At 46.9% G+C, this 25,315-nt stretch overlaps 1 protein-coding gene across 2 annotated transcripts in view; it reads left to right on the forward strand.

Moving 5' to 3' along the window:
* The window catches only part of STUM (stum, mechanosensory transduction mediator homolog), a 50,755-nt gene that overhangs the window by 22,453 nt on the left and 2,987 nt on the right, over positions 1 to 25,315 (forward strand). For both annotated transcript variants that reach the window (XM_080408811.1, XM_080408810.1), the window contains exon 2: positions 17,345 to 17,524. In XM_080408811.1, the coding sequence (XP_080264937.1) occupies positions 17,345 to 17,524 (180 nt within the window). The remainder of the gene's footprint in view (positions 1 to 17,344; positions 17,525 to 25,315) is intronic.

The following is a 25,315-nucleotide window of genomic DNA, read 5'->3' on the forward strand; positions in this document are numbered from 1 at the left end:
TACTCCCTTCTTCCTTAAAGTATTCTGTGATTTAGGGACTTCCTACCCTACAAATTGTAATTGCATCCCTGTGTTGTAGTAGCCTTTGACTGACCTTTGTTCTACGTGTATTTTGGCAAGTATTAGTTCAATTAGTAGTGAGGGGAGTTGATCACACTGTCTTTACTCTGTCCAGTCCTCTTCCTGCTCTCATCCCACCCCAGATCTGGTCTTGCTTTCTGTGAGATGGGCAAAACAAAGAGCAAGTTCCATGTGACCCATAGCTACTAGCATAGGCATTGTTTTGAAGCATCCTGCTGCCAGCCGTACCATCTCTCAGGTAAGGCATGGCGAGCCTTGTGCAAAGCATCATTCCAGTTTCCAGAAGACCTAACACAATCCAGCCAAAAGACCAAACACTATCCTGGTGGCAGCTCATGTTTGCCTCCAAGCCCATGTTGCTCTCCAAGAGCAGACACAGAGTTCCTGGGGAGCATAAAGCAGCAATATTCATTCTACCTCTGCAGGAACAGGTTGGTTTTGAGGCTCTTTCTGGAAAGGGCAGGGTGGTCCACATGTTGGGCCTAGAACACTTGGGCCTTCTGCAACAGCTGAGAAGAGTACAGAGCAAGCTGAAAAGGCAGTTGCAAAGATTTCTAAGTGTCCTGGATTGCCTGTAGTTTCTTGCAAGGGAACGCGGTAGGAACTGCCAGGGGAGCAATGCAGCCTTGAGCTGTGCGCTTAGTGATCCGTGGTGGATCCCTCATGTGCTCAGGCTAGTTTGCTCTACTCACACCCCAGTCCCACTCATGGTTCTGACTTTGCTCAGCCCAGACACAAACACCCAGTGATTTTACTGTGTACAGAAATCCCTTTTCTATATGAGGAGTGTTTTCTGGGTGAGAACTAAGGTGGTCTGCACAATCCTTAGGAACTTCGCATTAAGGAGTTTGATCCGTGGACCTTAAATGTGAACTTTCCTTCTCCCCTGCTGTCCTGTATGCCAACTTGCTATTGCCTTTCCCTGCAAGAAGCTGCCACAGGACAGTGGCTCCATTGTAGGGCACAGTGTAATCGTTATGGACTCAAGATCTTACAGTAGCCACTTCTGCTTAGATTATTGCACTGTCTGAGTCACCCTGGTGTCTGAGCTAGAGACATGTGGTTTGCTGTGGATAGTTCTGATGTCCCAGAGTGCTGGTGATCCCGTTCCAGTCTGCCTCCAAGGAAAGCAATGTTGCAGCTGCTTGGTGATATGGTCCTAATGCATTGACATTGGATTTTGCATGGAACAGACATTTTTCTCTAGAAAATACTAATTATAAAATGTAAGGTAATTTTTCATGACTGCATCTGGTTAAACAAATGTTCCTCCTTTGAATGACAATAACAGGCTTCTGCTATCAGATTGTTCTGTGTAGCACAGTCAGCTAAAAATACATGCTTATTTTTTTCATTGCAGGCACAATAAAACACGGCAGAATAGCTCTAATGTGTCAGATTGTTGCTTTTGTATAATACTGTACTAGAAATCTTATTTTGTAAAATGTGAGGGAAGAAAAAATGCTATGTTTAATCACTAAAATGAAAGAAAAATTGATTATTTTAACTAGAAATGTGGGGTTATTTAATCCTTAAGTGTAGGAAGCTATAATGACTGTAGAAATACACTTTGGGCACCTATAGGGATTAGCATAGAAAAGTAAGGAATTCTTAAGTAGGAAGAGAACATCATGGTATATAGCAGTATGTCAATGGTCCACTCTCCCAGACAGCACACAGTAGCCCATGCTTTAAGGAGGGGGAGGGTGTGCAGGGCAGGGGGAGGCATGGACTCGCCCCAGTTTGGGTTAGGGAACAGCTGTTCTCTGCCACTACTTACTGACTTTGGGCAGGAGAAACTAAAGCCTTCTGTCATTTTGGTGGCTAGAAATGCAGATATCTACATGCACAAGAAAAATATCTGACCTATTACTTAGTCTTAAAAAAAACCCCAACAAATCACACAAGTGACTTAATGGATTTAGCCTTTGGTAATTCCTGTGATGGATGGGGACATTTGCTAACTACAGAAATTAATTGTTGCAACAACTTACCTTGTGTTACACAGGAACTACAACAGATCCCTACTTCAGGGTAGGGGTTTTGTGGTACAGGGTGTATATAAATGATAACAGCAACAGATGTGCATCAGCTCCAAAAGTAAGGTCTTAGGAGTGGAAAACATTTGATATGGTGTGCTAAGGGAAACTATGGCTGGAGAGTAGGCTATAGTGATTGAAGTGAATGTAAGGAAAGAAAAACATTGATCTTGTTGATGTAAGAGAGGAAATAGTATTTGACGTGACCCAAACGCATGGGAAAAGGAGATGTAGGAAATAAATACTTAATTCTTCTCCTTTTCTCTTCACTGTAAGCCTGATTGATGGGAAGGTGGTCAGTGGCGTCATTAGTGAGAAACATTTACTATGCAAGGAACTGGAGTTTGACTTTGCCATCTTTGTTAAGACAAGAGGATGTTCAAGCAGAGATACCAGGAAGACTAGGCAGGACATGGGAGAAGTGTCCTAAAAAGATGCAGGAGCTTGAGTTATTGGCATAGAAATGGAGATGGCACATGAAGGCTCATGCGCAGATGAAGCTTAAAGGCAACGTGGTATGGAGGGAACAGAAAACAGGGGGAAGGGAATTGCAGAGGCTCAGTCTGTGCCTCTGTGAAGTAGTAAGAGAAGTTTGGTAATGTAGAGTGAGCGATGTGGTAGGAGAGAAAAGAGCAGATGACAAGATGTCAAAGAGCAGAGAGCCTCCAGAGCTAGGAACTAGAAATCCTGCAGATGGAGCAGAGGTCCTGACACACACTCAGGCTCTTTGCAGACCTGAATGCGCACGGTTTCAGCAGAGGGGACAGAAGCCTCGTTGGTAAAAAGAGAAAAGTGAGGTAACATTGCGACATTTCCAGGACAGAGGGAGGGAGGAAGGTGGTTAGGAAGCTGGAGCAGCAAGTGGAGCTGCTTAACTCTGACACAACTCTGCAGAGGTAGGAGGCTTACTAGAGGCCTTTTTCTGTAGCGGGGTAAAGCATAGATCTCGCCTTAGTTTCAGCTGTGCAGTCCTATAAACTGAATTACGTTATAGTGCGAATGCTGATGCAGTGTATCCAGGCCAGAAATGAGCTTAAACCACCATCAGCTCTTAGAAGCTTCAGGGTTACAGGAGCTGGTTAACTCGTCTCCCAGCGATACAGCTTCTAGGCACAAGGTGAGCCTGGAGACCCTTCCAGGATCACCAGGCACCGTGATCCTGCTCAGCTAGGGAGCAAGGAGAGCAACGCCGGCTGCTGCACAGAGCAGAGACAGTTCCTCGCACAGCACAACAGAGTTGCTAAAACGTTAGCTCAGTTCACATATGCATATAGGATCAATTTTCTACAGTCTCTAATTCTGCTGGAATATGTATCCATGCAATTCATGTTAGCCCTGTTCCAGTTCACATTTGAATTTGATTCATCAGCCTCATACCAAGAAGCAGGCGTACACTGTTTGCCACGGCCCGTTACTATTATTTAAACTGTCTTTCTGCTGTTTGCACTGCTGAATTGCTGCCAAGACCAAGTTAGACCTGATGAGCCAAATTAATCCCCAGTGTAACTCTGTGGCAGTCAATGGATTTATGTCAGAGATTAATCTGGGCCCAATATAGATGTATTTTTTGGCAGAAGGAAGAGAACAACAACAGAGGAATGAATAAAGGTTAGATGGATGGTCCCTCAGCTGTGCCTGCCCTTTCAAGTAGTGTTTTCCCTCTATGCCCACACCCCTTCTTTCCAAGGAGATGCGTTCCTCTGCCTTCCCAGCTGCTTGCTCCAGAACCATGAACCAGGGGAGCCATGCAGGGTGCAAATATGACAGTTCCTTGGTTTGCAGGTGACAGAGCTTTTTGAGCTGCTCTGGAGACCCACAGGCTCTTGAGAGAGACAGTACATGACACCAGTTCCTAAGAAGATACGGAACGAGTAGCTTTAGGGATATTCAAGAGCTGCAGGATGAGCTCTTTGGGACAGGAGACTCTTTTGGGGTTCATACATTGCCTACTACCAAGGAGGCCCTGGCTGGCATGCAAGTAGCAAACATGAATTCCCTTTCCTCTGTGGGGCTGGTACCCCCTAAAAAATAGCTCTGTTGAGAAAACACCATGGAAAACTGGGTAAGAACCAGCAGTTAATTCCTGGAGGATATACAGAAGCAGAGAAACAGTATCTTTGTTTAGGTTGTGAAGTCTTGTGCTGCTATGTCAGCGTTGGGTGTCAGGGCTGGGCCCCTGCCCCTAGTCCAATGGCTTCTCAGTAAAGCAGGAGAGAACATTTAAAAGTCTGAATCTCATCTCAGCTGTACCCTTTAACATTTAGGTAAGTGCTTCTAGCAGTCTTGCAGGAGAGTTGAACCATTTTTCCTTTGTCCCTAACCTTATTGTAACCTATTCAGTGTGAGAATTCTAAAAAAAAAAAAAGGTCAGGGAGTATGAAACCACCATAGTTTGCAGTTTCTCTTTGTATAACACTTTCCCTGGTACATCTCACACCCTGTAAATCTTCTCTAACCTCTGAGGGAGGACTGGCGTCCTTGATTCACTGTATAATACAGGTATTACTTTTCATATTTCACTCAGAATAATTACACACTATATTGTGATGCTGTTCTTTGTAGTATCTACAAACAAATGCACACACATTTTCATCTAATGCTGACCAGTAGCTAGATTGCAGATATTGGAAATTATTTGGTAAAGGGAAAATCTGTCCTGTAATGGAAGTAAGCGTAAATTGGATGCTATTTCCTGCAAATTTGGAACACAAAAACCAGAGGTAGTGGTGTGCAGGGGACAATCGGATGAAAAGACCACATGTAAAATCTCACAAGCACTCTTGCATGGCTGTGCAGAGGCCCAGGCTTTGCTGGACACATCTCGGCTGACCAGGAGGCATTAACTGTTTGGGATAACCTGGCTCTGAACATGACCCCGTATTCACCTGCGTTCCTGACATGCTCAGCTAAGCCATGGTGTTTCCTTTGGCTTTGCTTTCAGACAATAGAGGACTACACCCTGCAAAAAGGATGATTTTGTCCAAGTCAATATTTCTTCTACATTTAAAGGAAGACAACACATATATGAAGTGTTATTTCCCGTTAACATAAAGGTATCTCCCCTCAGAGGCTGGCTGAGCGTGCATGTGCTCACAGGGGCAGTGTCAAAGGGCAGGGGGGGCTGTTGACTTCAAGTTCACCTGTTCTGGCACAATCAGCAACTCACAAGCTTGCTTTCTGCTCAGGTGTACCTATCGCTACAAGAGTAATTGCACCTGATGTTTAAGGACCAGAACAGCTCTTCAAAAATAAATAGAAAAATGATGAAGAGCCCTGTCTTCAAGAGTTGTTAGTCATGTAGTGGCAGAAGGACGTGGCTCTGGGAAAATAAGCCTGAGATAGATCAGCTAAGCCTTGCATAGATTAGTTGAAGTTACTGACATCCTATAGAATAGCTGAGGCTGGAAGAGACTTGTGGAGGTCACATAGTCCTTCGTCCCAGTGGGTTAACCAGAGCAAGTTGCTCAGGTCCTCGTCCACAGTATCACAGGACACCCGCTGATGCAGATACACTGCAGTAGCCTCCATAATCTCCCTGGTAAGAAATCTTCCTTTTAGAAAACTGTGCTAGCTGGGCTGAATTAATTTGTCTTGGCTGGTGCTCATTTTCACAGAATCTCTAAAGTCATGGATCACTCCAGCCTGCTCTATTTATGGAGACTGCACTGGGGTGATGTCAAGCATAAGGTACCACAGCTCATTTCTCTGCTGCCAACAAAGACTTGCTTGGTCTGCCCGGGGCCTTTCCGCAGGGAGCCAAAAAGGCTCTGGAAGACTCGTATTTCCCCGTCTTCCCCATAGGAGCAAGACTCCAGAGAGCAGATCATGCCTAGAGGCTCACTCCGTGTGCTTCACCTCTACAATGAGAGTGCCAGCCCTTCTCACCAAGGAGAGTGGGGGTTGGTTGCAGCCCAGTTCTGTGTGGATCCTCATCCTCCTCATCCCACCCTGCTCTTCCATAGAATCGATTGGTTGTGTTTGAGTCTACCGTTCAGGAATGTTAGTGTGGGAAGTTTCAGTTAAAATGGATACAAGTTAAGCTGCAAAAAGCGTTCCCCGTGGTTTTACTGATAGGGTAAGGCATCTTTATATTCTCAGTTAGGTAAATTATCATGAAATTAAATATTTTTTTTAATCTGTCCGAATCACCTGAGGGTACCAAAGCCAAAAAATATAAAGCATCATCTCCTAAATATTTCAGATGTTATGTACATGAATAAATGTACTTTTACATTTAATGTAAATGTAATAGGGGCTCAGAATGGCACTCTGTGTTTTACTGGGTGAAGCCAGATCAAATGCTCACTTGTTTTCCTGCCTCTGCCCTCCCACAGGTTAATTAAGTGTCATTAGTGCCTCCCTCAGGGTGCTCTAATTCAGCAGAAGGAAAGCAGCAGGCTAAGGGCAGCGTAAGGTTTCCTCTCTCCTGCCCTGTCCGCGTGCAGCCAAGCACCCACAGTTCAAGGCAAGGTCTCCTCGTCTGTCTTTCTGATCATTTAGCCCCCTTTAAATAAGCAACTTTGATTGTCTTTAGTAGGTACAGTGCTTTACCTTTCATCTAAGAAAGGCTAGTGCTTCTGTGAAAACTGTCCTTTGAAAGCAAGAGCTGGTCACTGACTTAGGGTAGCACTGAACAGAACAACAGGGATATAGCCCTGTCACGTTAGGTGCATGAAAGCTGTTAGATTTCCTGAGACAAGGACTACCTAAATAGAAAAGACACTTGAAAGTGGTGGTGTTAACACCTTGATAATGTTACTCTGACACTACAAGAATAAAGTTACAGCTTGGGAATTATTTAGCAAGTGGCCATAAAGCCAGGACTGAATTCTGCCATCCCAAATCATATTCCAGACTCCTGGGTGCAGCACCGCACCTCCGAGCTACAGAGTGCAACTCTCTCATATCCCCTTTAAGTCCCTGCTTGAGATGCTTTGGCTCCTAAAATGCATGCACTGAGTTTTCTGGATTAAAAAAAGGTCTTTTTGTTAGTCTCCTGCATGCTTATCACTGCAGATCTCTGAGCATTTATGTCACAGTTTTGTGTTACGTTCCTATACTACTTAAGAGGTAGCTTGTACTTTGGGCTGATATTGGAGGCTGGCACACTTTATTACACTTCCATTTCGGCTGTCTTGATCTGTAGCAAAACCTCTAATTGCTCTGCATCTCCATCTAGCTTTCTAATAAGATTAATTCTGTCTTGTGTCTTGGTAGTCCCTAATTAACATGATTTGTCTTCACAGTTAAGGACTCCAGGGTATCACAGCAAGCTCAGATTCGCTGCTCAGTGAATCTTAGAAGTAGTTAATCTATCCTTCCATGAGCAGAGCAAATGTGGTTAGGTGGCTTCAAAGGGCTAAATGATCAGAAAGACAGACGAGGAGACCTTGCCTTGAACTGTGGGTGCTTGGCTGCACGCGGACAGGGCAGGAGAGAGGAAACCTTACGCTGCCCTTAGCCTGCTGCTTTCCTTTTGCTGAATTAGAGCACCCTGAGGTAGGCACTAATGACACTTAATTAACCTGTGGGAGGGCAGAGGCAGGAAAACAAGTGAGCATTTGATCTGGCTTCACCCAGTAAAACACGGAGTGCCATTCTGAGCCCCTGTTCTGTGGAAGCTGAGACTGGAGGGGCACGTACGCATGCCACCCACTGTGCCCCACAAGAAAGAGCTTTCCCTGGTACAGACAGTTAAGAATAGACTTTAGTTCATCACTGTATAATTGGCAAGAGCCTCTGTGAAAGCTCTTGAGAATCCATAGCCTTTTCCTCATTATTTTTCCACTGTTACACAGCTCTTATTTCTGGGGGCCTTTAGGAACTGAAGGTTTCGGAAAGCCAAAAAATCTTTCCTTACAGGTGGTTTCCTGGCCACTCTGAAATGAGAAGGGGCTCTCTCCAGACATTCTGTTTGTGAAGCTTCCAGGTTTGTAAAGTTTGGATGAAAAAGGACATCCAAATAATTTCAATATCAATTAATGGAATGGCTTGAAGTTTGTTTCTGGATGCACATGAAGAAAACTGATTTCTAAAGGTGCTTGAGAACTGTGAGTTAGGATCATAGTCTCAAAAAGAAGAGATATTTTAGTGAAAGGTTGTTTTTGTCTCCTTGGTTCCTTTGTCACTTGGATCCCAGTCTCCTGCAGCAAGTGGGTGCAGAGCAGCCTGGGACTCAGCCTTGGCAAAGCACCCAAGCTGGTGTTACTGGGTGGGGAGGAGAGAGGAGCATGAGGTGGAATGAGCACTTGGTTTAATAGTAGATAGTACAAATACAGAAAGTTCTGCGCAGCAGAAGACAGCAGAGAGAAACCAGCAAGCAGAACTGTTCCCACGAAACTGATCTTTGAAGTTGCTGATAAATTACAGAGCAGCAGGAACGCATCCACTTAGGGCAGATGAGTTTATAACACAATGCCCTATGCTGGAAACTGTGGGCATGCCTTTTATTCTCCTTTATGTTTTTGTTATAATTGGAAGCCAATTACATTATTTCTCTCAGTGCTGGCATTTTTAATAAGGATGCAAATTAATTAAAATTCCTCCTTCTATTAGCAAAGAAAAAAGTAAGCAGAAGCTAGGCTGCAGCGTCTTGGTTCTTTTCATCGCAGTGCCCCTGGCTAGCAGTAGAAGAAGGGACATGGCATTTGGCCTCCCTGGCTCTTTGTTCCCTGTTAGTAACATGCAGACGGCCTGTGGTCTGCTTCATAGCAAACATCTACCTTACAAACAGCAGAGTACTCCTGGGGAATCGGGTTAGCTTTAACCAAGGCAGTCTAGCTGTGGGCCAGAAGCAAGCCAGATTAGCCTATGCAGAGCTCAAACTGCTAGACTGCTGGCTGTGCCTGGAGGATATCTTCTTTTACATCCAGCAGAGCATCTCTCTATACCACTGCGGTCAGCAGGACAGGTATAATGAGTAGCTATAGTGCTACTTGGACAGGCAGGGATGCTCAAGTGACCCAAACAGGAGCCAGATTTGGATTGGGAAGATGTCTGTTAGTGAGGTACTAGCATTACATCGGGAAGAAGCTGGGAGTAAGTGAAAGGTTGTTGTTATGTTCAGAGTTGACCTGAGCATCAGCTAAGACACTGTGATAAGTGGCAAAGAATTTCTCCTTGTGGCATGTTATCTCGGAAGCGTGGCAAAAGGTGGTACTCCTGGTGTAGATGGGCTTATCTTAAGCAATTAGTTCTCTGTGACTAGTCAGTAGGTATTGTTTGGTGCACCCTTCCCCTTTCCTATGTCTAGGTTTCTGTGTAGCAGTATTTTCCCCCCTTCTGGGAAATTGTAAGCTCTCTCCAGTGGTTCATACTATTACAAAGCATTATGCAAAGTGTCAGTGGCAATGCTGGGACCACAGCTTTTATACAGGAGGGGAAAAATTAGAGTCAGGCAAGTACAACTTGCAAAAATAATTCAGCAAGTCCTACCAGAAGTCTGTCTACTCCACCACCATGGATTATGCAGCAGGACTCTGCATCGCCGTGCAGCAGGAATTCTCCAATCTCAGATACTTCAATCACACCCTTAATTTTAAGCATCAAGTCAACAGAATTAAACTGTAGCAATGGATTGGAAAACTTCACTCAAGGATTGTGGAATGTCTGGCAGTGGAACAAACTGTACTGCAATCTCACTATTTATGGGTGGCTGCTTTTAAGTGTTCAAAACATTGCAGTGCTGCAGAGCAAAAATAATGCTGATGGTTCCGTGTATAATTAAAGCTTTAGTAAGTCACTTCACCTTCATGCAGCCCCTCCCATGCAATTTAAGATTTTGCTGTGTATTTTTAGCCTTGTAAGTCTGTGAAGTTTGTTGCAGTTAAGTTTTGAAGTTAGTGCTAAAAAACTCTGCATTTTCAGAAGAGTTAACTTTTTCTAAAGCATTAAATATGAGAAAAATCTCATTTTTTATGCAAAGGCAGTGCTATCTTACTTGCACGTGGGCTGTCTTCTCTAGATGCTACATAAACACTGTCAAGTTCTGTTCTGACCACATGACATAAACCTACTAATAACAAAAGATGCAGAGCTCAGTGCTGGAGCTACAGCAACATACTGAAGCAGTTGTGGTCAGTCACAGGCATATAGTGGGACATGCTGGACATTTTTAATGTATGTAGGGAAACCAGAAAGCTAATCCTATATCCAGCTTGTCTTCTGCAGACTTGGGAGTTGGAACAAATCCTTTGGAGACAAGATCTGCAAGAGCCAGCTCTCACTTGTCAAGTGACTATATTTTTTTTGTCTGTGGCAAGGCCAAAAGGACCTGACAGCACCAGAATTCGCTTTGAACATCCTTCTGATATGGAAGGGGAAAATAAAAACAACGTGCTGGCAGTAGCTAAACAAAGCATTTTTAATAGCAGTCCATGGAGGAGAATTCATGAGCTACTCTCCATGGCAACATCTAGGTTCTGTCACGTTTGCTGCCTCCACTCTCTCCTCCTTCCCATTCTCTTGTCCCTTTCGTACCCTTCGGCTCCCGCTGTTCTTGCCCGAGTCCTGCCCACATGCTGTCCATGAGACCTGGCATTTGCAGACGGTCACTTTGCCACCAAGGTGTCTGCACATCACTTATGTCCCCCACTCTTGCAGCAATGCTTGCTGCATCTGGCCTGTGCCCGTGGGGTTCAGATTTTCAGTTCCAAGAGGTGCTGCCTGGGACCAAGCAAGCCTGCTGTTTTCTAAGCTGTCCAGTGCTCCTGCTCTTCTTCCTCCTCAACTCATCACCTGTCTGCCGTAGCTCCCCTGCACTGTATTTGGCGGGGTAGGCTTTAGTCTGTATGGATACTGGAAGGGGTAAGAAAGCTTGCCAATGGCTGTTTAGTTAAACTTCAGGCTAAGACCCAAGCTTTTAAGATGTTGGGTCTAAACGACCATTATCTCTAGAAGGAAACCAGGTAATTGCACCAAGTCCCGGCTTCCTTCTGTGACTGAACTACAAGGGGAAGGATGCAGGGGAACCCACTGACACTCAGGTTGCATGTTCTCTTGGGTGGGACACCTAAACCTTGCTGATGCTGCAGCATTGTGGTGCAGTCTTGCCATCTCTACATGCTTTATATTTCAAGAGAAGCAAGTCCAGCATCCACTAAGAGGTGAGGAATTGCTGTGTAAATGACATCCTCTGTAACCTGGACTAAGCTCTGGGCCCAACCCACAGCAGCAGCACGAGTTCTTCAGCATTCCCAAGCTGCTCGGTGTGAGAAGGCTGCCGGCACCACGGCTGGATGCTCTGCTCCAGGAGCACAGCTTTAGTTGTGTGCAGCTGCTGTCAAAGGGAGCTCAACAGCAAGTGGCTCAGCGCCTTCCTATGCATGGGGCGCCTCCGAGCAAAGCGCGTGGGGTATGGCCTCCTGGCAAAGGAGGAGCATCTGGCCACAGCGTCAGGCCCAGGTACTCAAGAAAGCTTAGCTCCCTCAGGAGGACACCCTCCAGCCTCCACACCTCCACTTTGGCTGCAGACCGGAGAGATTCACTGCATGCTCCCTGCCTGCAATCACAGCTCTCTGAGGAAGCCGCAGGTGGGAAGAGGAGGCATGGTGGAGACCCTAGCGAGAGCGCTGCACTCATGAACTGCAAGAGCCACAGTAGACCACACACAGGTGCATGAATTGGTCTTCTGAACCAGCCTTTTCTGTTCAGAGAGCTGCAGTAAGCTTGCAAAGAAAGGACTCGGAGGGTTTAGGTGATACACCTATGCTGGCAGGTTCTCTCTGATGCAGCCTAAGCCCTAGTGAGTTCCAGCCAGGTTGAGACTGGGGACGCTGGTGAGGACTCACACTGGCCAGAATGCTTCCAGAGGGTTTTACTTTGCATCTGTTTTCTCAGGCAAAGGCACAAACAATTCTCTGCTTTAGGAAACATCAGCAGATAGTCAGCCTGAGCGTTAATGCTTTGCAACTTCATTTTGTTGTGTTGTTAACAGCATCCTTTCCACAGCCCAGCTCTACCCACCTAAGCAGAGGGGAAGGATTTTCAGCACCAGCAGACACAGCTATAGCCCTTTCTTGGGCAAGCTTCAGTAGCTCTCTTTCCCTCATCGTAACCCAAAGGGATACAGCTTAGCACACGTATTGATGCCAAGGATAAGAGGCCTCCACAGCAAACAACTCCTTACAGCTTAAACTGAAGTATAAAAATGAGTTCATGACACTGAGGACCCAAGGATGCCTTGACCAACAGATTAGCACGTTCACTGTAATGCTGAGGAAACAAGTGCAATCCTTATTACCCTTCTTGCACAGTTTTTCTGACTCACACAAGCAAGAACCAGCACACCTCATGAATTTTCAGCGCATCCACAACATCTGCCTCATCTACCTGCCAACACTGTTTAATGACAGCTAATAATCATTTTACACAAAAAAATTCAAAGGCACATCAGACGTGTCCCCACACAGAGCACTCCCCTGACACAATACAGCTACACAGCTACATCTCATCCCCACAAAACCCACACTCATTAATTACATCTCCCACTCAATCCAACAGCCTTGCTCCCACAAACACCTCGAATTTCATTCCCCTGTGCTTACCTGCAGCTGTGGGCCACTTGCAGCTTTGCTCCAGCTCCTGGGTTGTGACATGGTCCCATTTTTCCCCTCTGGGAGCAGGGAAGGAGGCACCATGCCACTGCCTTATTTACTCCCAATCCTATAGGGGAATGATCTTAAATGATCTGCAGGCTTGTGGGAAGGGGTATTTCCCAGCCCCTCCCTGGCTCTAGGCTTTTGTAGGGAGGGATCATCATCTCCACATGGTGCCTCTGACTACAGTAATTGGGGTTCCTGCTCTTCCTCCACCTGTAACAGGACATGGTTTCCTTGCAGCAGAGGTGCTTTCCGTAGTGAAGTTTCAGGTATCTGATGGTCAGTGGGAAGCCCACTAACAAGTTGTCTGTGTGCTCAGATTACTTACACTGTGGTCATCGGTGTCTTGGCTCCCTCCCATTTGCACCCTGGCTCCATCCAGGCTCCCACTTCTAACGTTTCTGGGAAGGTGCCGTCAGGAGTTTCTCACAGCTGGGTCCTCCACATAAAACGTGCCAAGCTCCATGTCTGACCGAAGCTTTTGCAGGAGTGCCTGGGACAGGCTTTCTTGCAAAAACAGGAGAGAAAAACTTGTGTCATGCAGCTTAAGATATTCCATAACACAGTCACTGTTGCACTCAGCGCAGAGGAGGCTGCTCAGGACAGGCCGTGGACTTGACGTCGTGTCTTTCTCCACCCCAGTAAGTGACCCAAACAGTAGTAAACCTGGAGAACTCTCTCCAGGGTGTGAGTTTTTCCTCTAAGAGAAAAAGCCCCACACTATTTCTCTCTCATACTATTATGGTCTACTCTGTGAGGCCAGTAACCAGCAGGCGATGCTCTTGGGAGGGTCATGGCTGTCAGGGTACCAGCATACACCAGAGACGGGATTTTATCCTGCCTGACAATGGACTGAAGGGGAGAGAAAGGGCAAAGCCCCCTCTGTTGTCTCTCCCTTTATAGTGTTGTCCTACAGGTAATACTTCCTCTTCATGTTCAATGGGTTAAACTGTTGAAAACAAAAAGCCTTCCAAATTTCCTCGTATAAGCTAAAAATACCCCAATTCTGCAGGCAGCAAAAGCAAACACAGGCTCCCAGGGGCTTGCTGTCCTTGCCCAGTACTGTGTGGGTGCCCAGCTAGCTGACACTGCCCCAAGTGACGCGAAATGAGTCAAAAGAGCAAGCTCAGCTTCCCATCCCCTCCTAACCTGGCTGCACATGGTGCCGTCACCCTCTGCCCACCAGCTAGTCCAGGAGGGCAGCCCCCAGCTCCCCCCTACCCTGCCCAGCCCCTGGTGCTTGCTGGCTGCCAGATGGGCTGCGTGGCTCAGCCGCCTGATTGCAATGGGCCCTGGTGCCCCAGGAGGCTGAAGGAACAGACTCAGGTAGCGTAGGACATCTCTCCACCATCTCCCCTCTCTCCCCAAAGAGGCTGTATTCATTCATGATTTAGCATAATCCCAGGTTTTACTGCGTTTTGGGTATTTTTCATCGGGAAGCTGTAAGAAATGTTTGATCTAATTTACTTATCTCACGTTTTGCTGGCATAACCGCGGGGGCTTTTAGTTGACATCTGCTTGCAAAGTTAGCAGTTTGTGCTTGCTGGTTACGCTCCCAGCCTGAGACCTTTTTTGACGGCTGATTTATTTGGCCACCATCATCCCAGCTGCCGTTTGCATACCAAGTTTATGATTTCCAGGCTATAGGTATTCAAGTGTCTGAATGTCTGGTCAGGCAGGGAAATGGTTCAGTGCCCCAGCTATGACACAGCCGGGTGGTATCAGCAGATACAGCTCGCTTGCCTTCCTCCTCCCTCCTCCTCCTCTCTGCTTCCAGAGGCAAATGCTTCCATATTCGGCAATGTGTAACTATGATGGCTTCTTAAGGGGAAAACATCTACCTTGGCAAATGCATTCAAGACTCTTCTGCTTCACATTTTAAAGCATATGTGGACTAGAGGAAAAATACTCCCATTTTATGCCTGCTGGCACATCTCTAGTCCTGTATTTAAAAATGCCAACAACCTCCCAAAGATTACCTAATCATAATTAATAAAAAAAAAAAGCATTGGGAATGGAAAGGAAAATGAATTGGCTGCCATGAGTAGGAAAGTGGCCTGAAGAGGGAATCAGAAGCCAAGGTTCATGAGATTGTAATCCTAGTTTCTGTATTAATTCCCTGTCCAGAGAGGTACGCTTACCCTCTTTGTCTGCTTTATTCCTTTCTGAATGGGACTAGACATTAGCTTAGTCATTGTGGTGTTTAGGGGATTAATTAGCTAATTCAGCACCTCGCTGTAATGATGTAAAAGTCTTAAAAGCTTCACTGGAAGGATTTGAAGCTGTAGCTTAAGAATTATTGCTCATTTATGACCTTTTTTGTAACGCATCTTGGAGAGTTAAAGGTAAGGCAAGAGGAGAAGATTTTCATTTTCATTTTAAAAAGAGACATGCATTTCCATTTGGCAAGACTTTGCCTCCTGATGGGAAAACATAAACACTCAGTCTCTGATCTTGCCTCAATCCATATTTAATCTCAGAGAGTGCTGTTGGTGTAACTTTGCAGACAACGGTTTCAGGAAGCATGGGGGAATATCCCAGGCTTCCTTTTGCTTTGGAGAAACAACAAGGGAAAAAAAAGGTGGGTGAAGCAGGGTAAAGATCTCACATAAGCCCGCGTGGAGGACACAAAAGACATGGAAGACAAAGCCACATAGCAGAAGACAGCCTTTTAACAAGCGACAGGGAGAATTATACAACATCCTTTGGGATTAAAACAGTTTCCCCTTTTCCTCTGTGCAGGCCCTTTTGTTTTGGTGGACAAGGGGATGAAACCCTGCCTGTAAAAGCCCAGCAGTCAGGGGACAAAGCCCGGGGGGATTTCTCACAGGGGAGAAGACGTGCCCCTGTGCCTGCGGGTGATGCTCTGCAGCAGGGCTGCCTCCCACCGCCCCAGCAGCGCTCACCCACTCCCCTTGGCAGCTGCTCAGTGCCCAGCTTTGGCGTGCGGCACGTGGAGCGGGTGGGAGTACGAAATCGGAACGAGCCAGCGGCAGGAAGACAAGCGGGGTTTTAGGAGCTGGTGGAGTGTTAGGAAGATGCTGGAGTTGAAGCCTGCAGAGGATGGTGAGATTAAAAATAGGCTGTAGCCAGCCTTCCCCAGCATTTTGGCATCTTAACTGCCTGTTATCCTTGTGACCCACTGAAGAAGAGGCGGCGATGGATGAGATTATCTCTTCCACCGCCCTGGCAGTGCAGGAGGAAATGGTATTTTGCTCCTAACCAGGTTGTTCTCTCTCTGTCTGGTGAGGTCTTCTGGAAGGGTGTAAAGTGAGTGTTTCTTCCCCATCTTCAGTCAAACCAAGGGACTCCCTCCTTCCCTTGAGTTCAAGGCGCTTGTGTGCATTGAAGATGTGCTCATTCATTCACATCTTACAGGGTGTTTGGAGGCTTACATCCTTTGATAGGAAAAAGGACAATTCTTGTAGAAATGATTGGACATTGTGCTTCAGGATTTTTGATTCAAGACAGTCATTAAAGAAAGCATTTCACAGAGCTACAGTATCCAGTGGAATCCACATTACACTGTTGTACCTATCTTAGCAATGCTGTATTTATATCAAAAAAGATGATCTGTGTATCAAAGATGATCTGTATATCAAAGATGATCTGTAATGTTAAGAGGTGTTGAAATGCGTACTTAGATCAGCTGACTGAACCTCCTGGTCAACAACTTGTACATTATATGGATCAGAAACAGTTTCTTCTGCTTTTTGCCTGTGCTTTGTATTTCTGCAGATTAATTGTGGGGCAGACAAGGCTTCCCTGAGCTGCAGGTTTCAGCTAGCCATGGGCCCAGGGCACCAGCTGCGAGTAAATGGTCAGGCTTGTCCAGCGTGGTAAACTGAGGATGGATCTTTGTAAAGGCTACAGTGGTGTAGTTTCCAACCCCCTCCGGCTTGAACTTTCCTACATGAACAAGATCCCCCATCTGAATTGTTTTAGGAGGTCTGAAGGGTGTTTGCACGTTTTCTAAGTTGGGCTCAAGCAGAGCCAAGGGCTGCAACACCGAGTCGCCTGGCTCCAGCACTGCTTTAGCTGCTTCTGCTTTGTTAAAACATGCTTTTAGGTAACAGCTTGGGACTGGGGAACGTGCCATCCAAAGATGCAGCACCCCTTTTCTTTGTGTGTGCTCCTTCTAGAGCAGTATTTGTTAATAGTAACAGATGCCAGACCCATACAGCTTTCCAGAGCTGGTCCAGCTCTAACTCTGGGTGCAGCTGTCACTTTTAGAGCTTCTGTGTAGTAAATGTTCTTACCAAGACCGAGCCACCAGGCAGGAAAAAGGTAGACTAGCATTTCCACAGACACACAGCACTCCCTTGTAAACTGCCTACAGTGCATAAACGGTGACTGTTGGGTGGGGGGAAGGAACCAAAACCCAAAGAGTGTGTTTTCTGTCCTGGTTTTCAAGTATACATATTGTTGTAATTCAATGGGAGACAGTAGCATGTTTGAGTGTGATGTGGCTGTGCCTCCATTTGTCCTCCTGTAAAGAGTTCCCAACTTTTCAGCACTGCAGTGGGAGCACAAGAAGTGGGATGCTCTGAGAAGTGGGTCTAAGGGAAGGAATTTGGCACAAAGCCATGGTTTTCACAGGGCATTTTGTTGCTGCTCTCTCCTTAGGAACATTTGTATCTGCTTTCACCGTGCTGTGCGGAGCCCGGACCGACCTCCCCGACAGGCACATGTGTTGTGTCTTCTGGCTGAACATTGCTGCTGCTCTGATTCAGATCCTGACGGCGATCGTGATGGTTGGCTGGATTATGAGTATATTTTGGGGGATGGACATGGTCATTCTTGCAAGTAAGTACAGGGCACTCGCAGCCCTCAACTCCTCCTCTCTGTGGCTGTGTTGCTGGGTCCCAGCTAACACCCCTGCAAGCCACTGGACTGCACTGTAGGGACAAGAGCCACAGGATGGGCTCTGCAAGTCCATGAGAAACACAGTAGGCAGAGGAACTGCTGGGAGGCAGTTGGGATGGGCCCTGGGACACATCTGGACAAGCCTCCCATTGCACCACATGGGTTAGAATCTTCCTTTCCCCTTTATAAAACGAAAAGTGCAGGAAGGGGGGAGGCCCCCAGTGCTGTGAAGTTTGCTGTCTGGAGCCCGTTCTGCTCTGGTTGCATCCATGTACATATTTAAACAAAAAAGCCCTTTCTCCCTCACAATTCTGGCTGCATCTCTCGAGTTAGTGAGACCTTTCTGTGAGATCTGTTCTGCTTTCAGATAGAATGCAGGGCAAGCTGTCCACAGAAAAGCCCTGGGGGCTCTCCTGGACCCTCCCCTTTCTCCCCAGAATACATCTACCCAAAGGCTTTTTGTCACGTTTCGCATCAAGTTCTTAGGCTGAGCAGGACTGCTTAGAGTCTACTTAGAGACTGCTTAGGAGCTACTTACTGCCGGAAGGATTTCCCCTACACCCTTTAAGAAGCCTCCAAAACATTAGTCTAGGGAAAGAAGAGAGGAATTGTTTTAAAACATACATAATTTAGGCCACCCAGTTAATATATATTACCAGTCTAGAATACAGGTTCTGTAACTATCCACTAAAGACTTACTGGTGTAGAAGTTGTGTCGTATCTGTTTCATACCACCTGTATCATGTTGCAGAGAAGCAAGGTGACAGCCTCACCTTGCCTCCAAAGCCAGAATCAGCCCACAGCTCAGGGTGCCGACTGTGTCTGCAAGACCCCGCTCCCTTTCCAAAGGCTGGTGGGCATTGCCCCAAACCAAACAGGTTTGAGATCCTTCAGGCTGGCAGGGCAAGTGGTTCCCAAAGCAAGCGCTTCTCCCAGAGAACATCTTATCAGCAGCTTTTGCTTTTTGATTTGAAGGGGCTCCACATTGTCATCTCCGCTGATGACATCTGTGGCTGCATGACAGAGGAGGAGAGAGGATCTCAGGAAATGGCCAGGCACCTGTCTGAAGATGAAATGGAAGAAATAGAAAAAACAAAACCAGCAGGCAACTAGTGCACATCTTCAGCTGCCAAACCCAGGGGTTAAACCCTGTTGTCAAACCACCTGCTAATTTCTGAGCCAGCATCAATTTACAGGCCGAGTTAAGAGCAATCCCCATGCGGAGCAAACGATGGATATTAAAAACCTGAACATAAGTGAGGTAAAAGGCTTTCCTCAGGATGAAGGCAACTGCCCTGTTTTTCCCTGCAAACCACTTGCCAAGTTTCCTCTCAGATGCACCCACAGAGCAGGGGTAGCCAAGTTATTTCTGAGGATAAATTGTGAATCAGTGTACATCTGTGATGTGTCTTTAAGAACCTGCCCGATCTGTGTTTAATCCCATAATTAAGTGTTCATAGTCATATGCTCTTCTGCTGTTCCTCTGCTGGACAGCCTCCATATGCAGTTTGCTGTTTTGCAGGACCTGGTTCTGCAGTTGTGGGGAGAGGCAAGAAAGCATCTGTGCAGAGAGAACGCTACAGCTGAAACCATGACTTGCTTTTCTCCGTAGTCCTGTTCATCTGTGTCCTCCGGGCAGAGGGGCTGGGGCTCAGGAGGGTCTTCCTGCTTTTCCAGTTTGGTTGCTGGGCAAAGCCATACGGCTTGGAAGTATCACCCTGAAGCTGTTCCCCACACCTGGCTGGAGCCCACTGGTTTGGGAGGCAGAGGGTGGGTGAACAGTGTGTTTGGGGGGGCCAAGAGGTCCCCGACCACAGCAACAGCATTTCGTCCTGGCCACTCTGGTGGCAGTAGCAAAGGGTAAGAGGAGTCAAAAGTGTCTTATGTTAACCAGCTATATGTCATCCAACAAGTTGCAGCCCTTGGCAGTTTCTTGCTGTCTTGTTAAATAGCTGGGGTTTAAGTTTATTTACCATGCAGAGAAAAAAATGGCAAAATGAAGCAGCTCTTGGTTGATGGAGAATAAAAGAAAACCTCATTTTTCAATCAAAACAAAGAACAGAACTGATCGATTGCTCCCAGCTGGATCAAACAGCCCTGTCAGACCAAAAATGGTTTGTTTTTTCATGCTTAAAAAAAAAAAAAAAAGGTAATAACTTTAAAAGGAAACAATGTTTCAAATGCAAGAAATAAGACATTTCATTTGAAAACACTGCCAGGAGACAGTTTGCTTTGGTTGGGCGTTGTTTGTGTGCAAACAAGCTCTGATGCACTGGGCAGAAATTGTACACCAATGCAAGTTGAATCTGCATGCAGGTGGGAAATAGTTAAAAAACATGAAATTGCTGCCCACTTCCAGTCTTCCTCTCCTTGAAACGGGTGATTCCATGCATCCCTGTGAGGGTGCCACACAGTTTTGATGGGCTGGAGGCAGGGCACAGCAGGTGGTGTCTGAGCTGATGGAGGCTAGCAGTGAGAAGGGTGGGAAGCCACTGGGGTTCAGGGTCTCCGCTCCGGCTTTCCCTGAGGGATGAGTGCCTTACTCCCTGGATCAGGGCCTGTCCGTTAGCCGGTAGGGAGCTGGGTGGAAGTTAGGGAGGCTCGTTACAATATTTCATCTTCTGGTGGTAATCCTCAGCCGTTAAAAGGGGGAGCCTGCTCCAAGGAGATAGCTTGGGGGATAACGTCATACTGTCTTTAATGAGGGGAAAAGGAGAAGAATTACAGGCCAACCCGGTATACTTCAATTCCAGGAAGAAGTTATCAAACAAGTGACTTGCATGCAGTTAGAAAATAAAAAGAAACAAAGTCAACCTGGGTTTGTCCAGAGCAAGCTGTGTCAGACTGGCGTGGTACCCCTCTGCGGCAGAGGGATGCAGCGACGGTCAGCCATCCCTCTCGACTTGCAGGCGCTGATGCCCTCTCACACAGCCTTCCTACCAGCAAACCAGGGAGATGTGGCTTGGGTGAAAATGCATTTGAGAACTGTTCTCTAAATGCATTTTCCTCAACTGGAGAGGTACAAGGAGAAGTGTGTTGAAAGGTCCCTCCTGAATCAGCTCTGTTCAGTATTTTCATTCATGGCTTGATGATGGGCTGGTGAGGGCACAGGGAGGGCAGCAGCCAGATCCAAGCAAGCCAAAGAACCGGCCTGAAAAAAATAATGCTGCTCAGACACTAAGAAAAGATTAATCAACTGCATAAATACACGCTAGGGAACAACTTGTTTTTCAGAGAAGGATGTAGTGGCTGCAGTGAGTCACAAGCTGCACAGGAGTACATTGCTGTGGAGGGAACAAACACCACCCAGGCAGGTAGGAGCAGAGCCTGTAGGACATTCATTAGTCTCCTCACCTTTCTTGGCCCACATAAATCTGCAGTGAGGCTTGTACTTCTTGTGGACAACCAGGAGAGAGCCCAGAGGACTGTGAGACAACAGGCAATGAAGAGGTTTGGTGGGCTAGTAAATGTGAGGGGGCAGCAGTTTAGCCTAAGGTAGACTGAAATAACAGCAGGAATGATCAGTGTGGAAATTAGGAGACGTTTTCCCTCTAGTCAGGTGAAAATGCAGAAGAGATGGCATGGCAAAATCTGCCCTCTCTGTCACAGGAAGACCCCAAGAGCAGGTAGACCCACGTCTGTCAGGAGCAAGGTGGGACACGGGAGGAGACTGACTGATCTCAGGGGGTCCCAGCCAGCCCTCATCTCCTCTAAGGTGCCCTTTGGAGGGATATATCCCAGAAGAAAATTTAATTGAATGCAGTTTTGCTGTCACACTTAATTACTTTTGGCAGCACAATGGCACGGGGCATTTTCCTCTGCTAATTTAAATGAATTGCCAGCTGGCCCCATTAAACACCACAGATATCTTCTTTAGGCAGCCATATGGCTTTGGGAACAGTCCTTCGCTTTACCTGCTGTCTGAAGGCACAGGTAGATTAAAAGGAATGACTTAATTATTTTGCAAAAGAAAAAAGAATAACCTAGACTCTCCCCTTGCCACTGCAAACATCAGCTGCCCTGTGGGTGGCTGGGCAGCCTCGGCACGGCCACGGGGATGAGGCACGGAGCTGAGGCAGAACCGAGCTAATTAGCTGCCCAAAGCCAACAGGAAAACGAGCCTCCTAAGGCTCTCCGAGCAAGTCTCCCCTCTGCTAAAGGCACACCTTGTCCCCAGCCCACACAGCACATGACTTCGTTAGCTGCGTTGGGTGGAATGAACACAGAGGAACGGCCTTTCCAGGAACTCCCTAGCTGCTCAGAGCTCGTTACAAAAGGGTTTGTCCCATTTCTTGGCAGAAATAGCACAGAAATCAATATAGTAATGTCACGCTGAGGGGGCAGAGGGGATGGGAATCAGGGACTGTTTGTCCAGGCACTGTTTCACCTCTAATGAACACAGCCAAGAAGTCGAGCTGGGTTTCTGAAGGAAACGGGTGCTGGCCTCTGAATTAACGACTTGCATGGCTGTGCCTGTGAGCCAGCAAAGTTGCTGTCACCTGTGGCTTCACAGGACCGGGACTCCTGCTGCAGTGGGCAGCTGACTCTCGGGGACTGCTTGCCAGCTGGTAGTAAGAAGTTACCTGTAATCATGCTGTCCACTTGTCACTCCTTTGCTAATTACAGCACTCAGACCTTGCCAGGAGCAGTAGCAGATGATTGCATGGTTACCATAGGCTCGAGCTGCAAGGGACTTTGGAAAGCATCGCCGACCCCCTCTTCTCTGCAGGACCCCTGCCAGGGCAGGTAACGCAGCTGCCCTGGGAAGGAAAGGGAGCAGATAGTGCTTGAGACACTTGGAAGAGAACGACATCCTAAACCAGCTGGGCACCCTTCATGAGATGAAGGAAATTGTGAGAACAATTTACCTGCTTAAGACCTATTATGATGTTTTGGGTTGTTTTTTTTTTTTAAACATCTAACTAGATCCCCAAACTATGCCTGAGGAAATGAGTTAAAATGCCTTTTTTTGCAGTTTCCTACCAAATGCTGCAGTAGGGTAAGTTCTTAAAACACCGTAGGAATGTTAAATACCACCAGGGTTTGCAGCACCCTGCTGGGCTGAGGCGCACCATGAATTACCTGTGGGCACAAACTCCACAGCAAATCCAACCTGCCAGAAAGCTGTCGGGTGTCGTTCTCCCAGCTCTCGGACTGTGAAGAGCATGCCAGGTGCTGTCTGGTGCCCCGTGATGTCTTGTTTGTTGCCTTCCTTCAGCAGTTCCCTTTTGGTCAAACCCATGAAGTGGCAGTGTCACGGAGGAAAGTGCTGGTGGGAGCATCGCGCGGAGATGTTAGTCCATCCAGCCTGTCTGGCTCCGGGCTGGTGAGCTGGAAAGCAGAGGAGGATTCCCCCATCTTCTTTAAACAAGAGCCCCAAATGAAAAAATCCTCTTCAAGTACAAGGATTTTAAGTAACATTTAGCCCTGGTGTCAATATCTGATTAGGGCAGCTGTTCTCCATTTACTCTGCAGCCCCAGTTTATTCGTTCTTTTCTGGTTCTCCATGTGTTTTGAATATATTGTCTACAGTTACATTTCTCCCTCTCTCTTTCTTTCATGTTCCTTTGCCTCCTTTTGTTCACCATCAAAGTTTCACAAGGTAAGTTTGTTTCTGTTCTTCCTCCTCCTCCTCGCACCCCGTGGCAGCTTCCCACGGAGAGCTGCGAGCACTCGGCCAGGGCAAGCTGCCTGGGATTCGCCTTGGCTGGTGGTGCTGGTTCCCAGCCCCCATTCAGCCGTGTGCCTGTACGTACGTGTGTCTGTCTGTCTCTGTGTCTGTCCTGTGGCCGCACAGCCATGGGGACGTGTTCTCCACCTAGTGCTGAAATGCCCCTTGGGCTGCCCCAAGGGCACCCCCAGAGCAGGGCAGGGACCCATTTCAGCCTCCAGAGCATCCTCAGGCCACCCTCTGCATGAGCCCAGTCCATCCCAGTAGGACAGCCTGTGCACAGACTGGTTTCTTTTTGCCTGACTCTTACTTGCAATGGATTACAGAAGTGGTGCAAGCTCAAGCAGGCTTGATTCAATCAGTGACAGAGCTGCGCCTTAACTGTATTGCAGGCATACTAACATAAAGCTGCTTCACGCAGAGCAGCTATTCCTGTGCAAGAAATGCAATAACTATTTTCATGTATAAACTATTCTGTAAGTTGTCTGAAGTATTTTAAGAAATAATCTTAGCATAGGACAGGTCACCTTTCAGCTTAGTTTGGTCATGGAAAAAAGAGATACAGACTCTGCCACTGTAACTGCCTTCCAGCCAGCTCCAGAACTGATAGCAGGACTGAAAGGATTGCTATTACATCTTAATAAGAATTTGCTACACAAGCAAGTTACTGTAACCATAACCTAGCTTGCTGACTTTAGCTAAGGATTTATGGCATGCCCCAACTCTCTGGTCCCTGTAGTTGTTGGTTGTTTTTTTTCACTGTGCTCCCTAAACACGTTAAACCAATGCTGTAGACAAGCCCGTATTACAGATTTCCAACCAGGTCATCTTGCCTTCAGAACTAACTCACACTTAAAACACGAACGTATAAAAAAAAAAATCATCATTTTTTCCCCCTAGAAAAAGCTGTTTGAAAGAGGTGAGAGTCTTTCTGTTCAGCTGCACACAATGGGCAGCAATGCAGTGCAGGGTAATGTGTGCTGGTAAGTGTCATTAATCTCTTCCTCTATATCTTGTGCTCGTTTAGCAGCAGGAGATACAGGCTGCCAAGGCTGGGTGAACACTTGGATTTTTCCAAAGTTCATTTGCTGGGGCCAGTTCTTAGTTCAGCAAGAAGTCCTTTAAAGATAGGGGTTGTGGCACCTGTTGGCATTTTGCGTTCAGCTTTAAGGGACTTACTGGAAAAAAGTATTAAAATTATCAATGGAAAAGTGTTTGAAGAGCTAAGCATTCTTCTGAGATGTGGCATTTCATACTCATTTGAAATTCAAAATACAAAAATGATAGGCTACTTATGTTAAACAAAGGGAAAAAATCTCCACATTTTTAAAAGGTTTCTAGTTGAAAATCTTTGCTATTGCAGGCAGTGCAGGTAAAGGCCAGTTCATCTGCTCCTTTAAAAAGGAGATCTTTTGCATTGATACTATCTTAATCTCAGCTTCTCTTAAAAAGAAAGCGGGTGAAGCTTTTGTTGCAGGCATTGCAACCACCTAGGAAAATGCTAAAAAAACCCTGTATTTTTCTCTTTATCCTGTGTCAGCATGAGCTGTGGGCGCTCTCCTGTTGCCCTTCCCTGCCCTTGCCCCCCAGGAGGGAAGGAGCTGTCCCCTATGGGATTTGCAGCCTCCCCACAACCACTATATGTGGCACAGGAAATAAAGTGGGGTGCCATTCCCCTGGGAGCTGTGATGAGCAGCGGGACAGGCTGCTTTAGTCCTTGCAGCATCCATGTGGCTGCAACACAGCAGGGCCAGGTGTCTGCAGGGGCCAAGCATGAGCCGCACAGAGCCCTCGTGGTCCTTGCTGCCTTGGTAGGGAGGTGCATTAAACCTCATGGCTAGGGGAAGCGGGGAGAGGGTGGAGGAGGAGGGATCCATGTAGTTTCCCAGTGCGATTGATTTTGCTGCTGAAAAGCTCAGTTTCCTCCAGTCCCACCAGACAGCTGCTGTGCCCCACCAAAAGCACCTGTAATTCTGCGGGGCTGGAGCAAAGCAAGTGCATAACGAGGCATATCATTAGGGAAAGGGCCCACAGAGGCATCCTGAAGTCTGTGTTTGAAC

Source organism: Falco punctatus (genome assembly GCF_963210335.1).
Source record: "Falco punctatus genome assembly, chromosome: 12".
NCBI lineage: Eukaryota > Metazoa > Chordata > Aves > Falconiformes > Falconidae > Falco > Falco punctatus.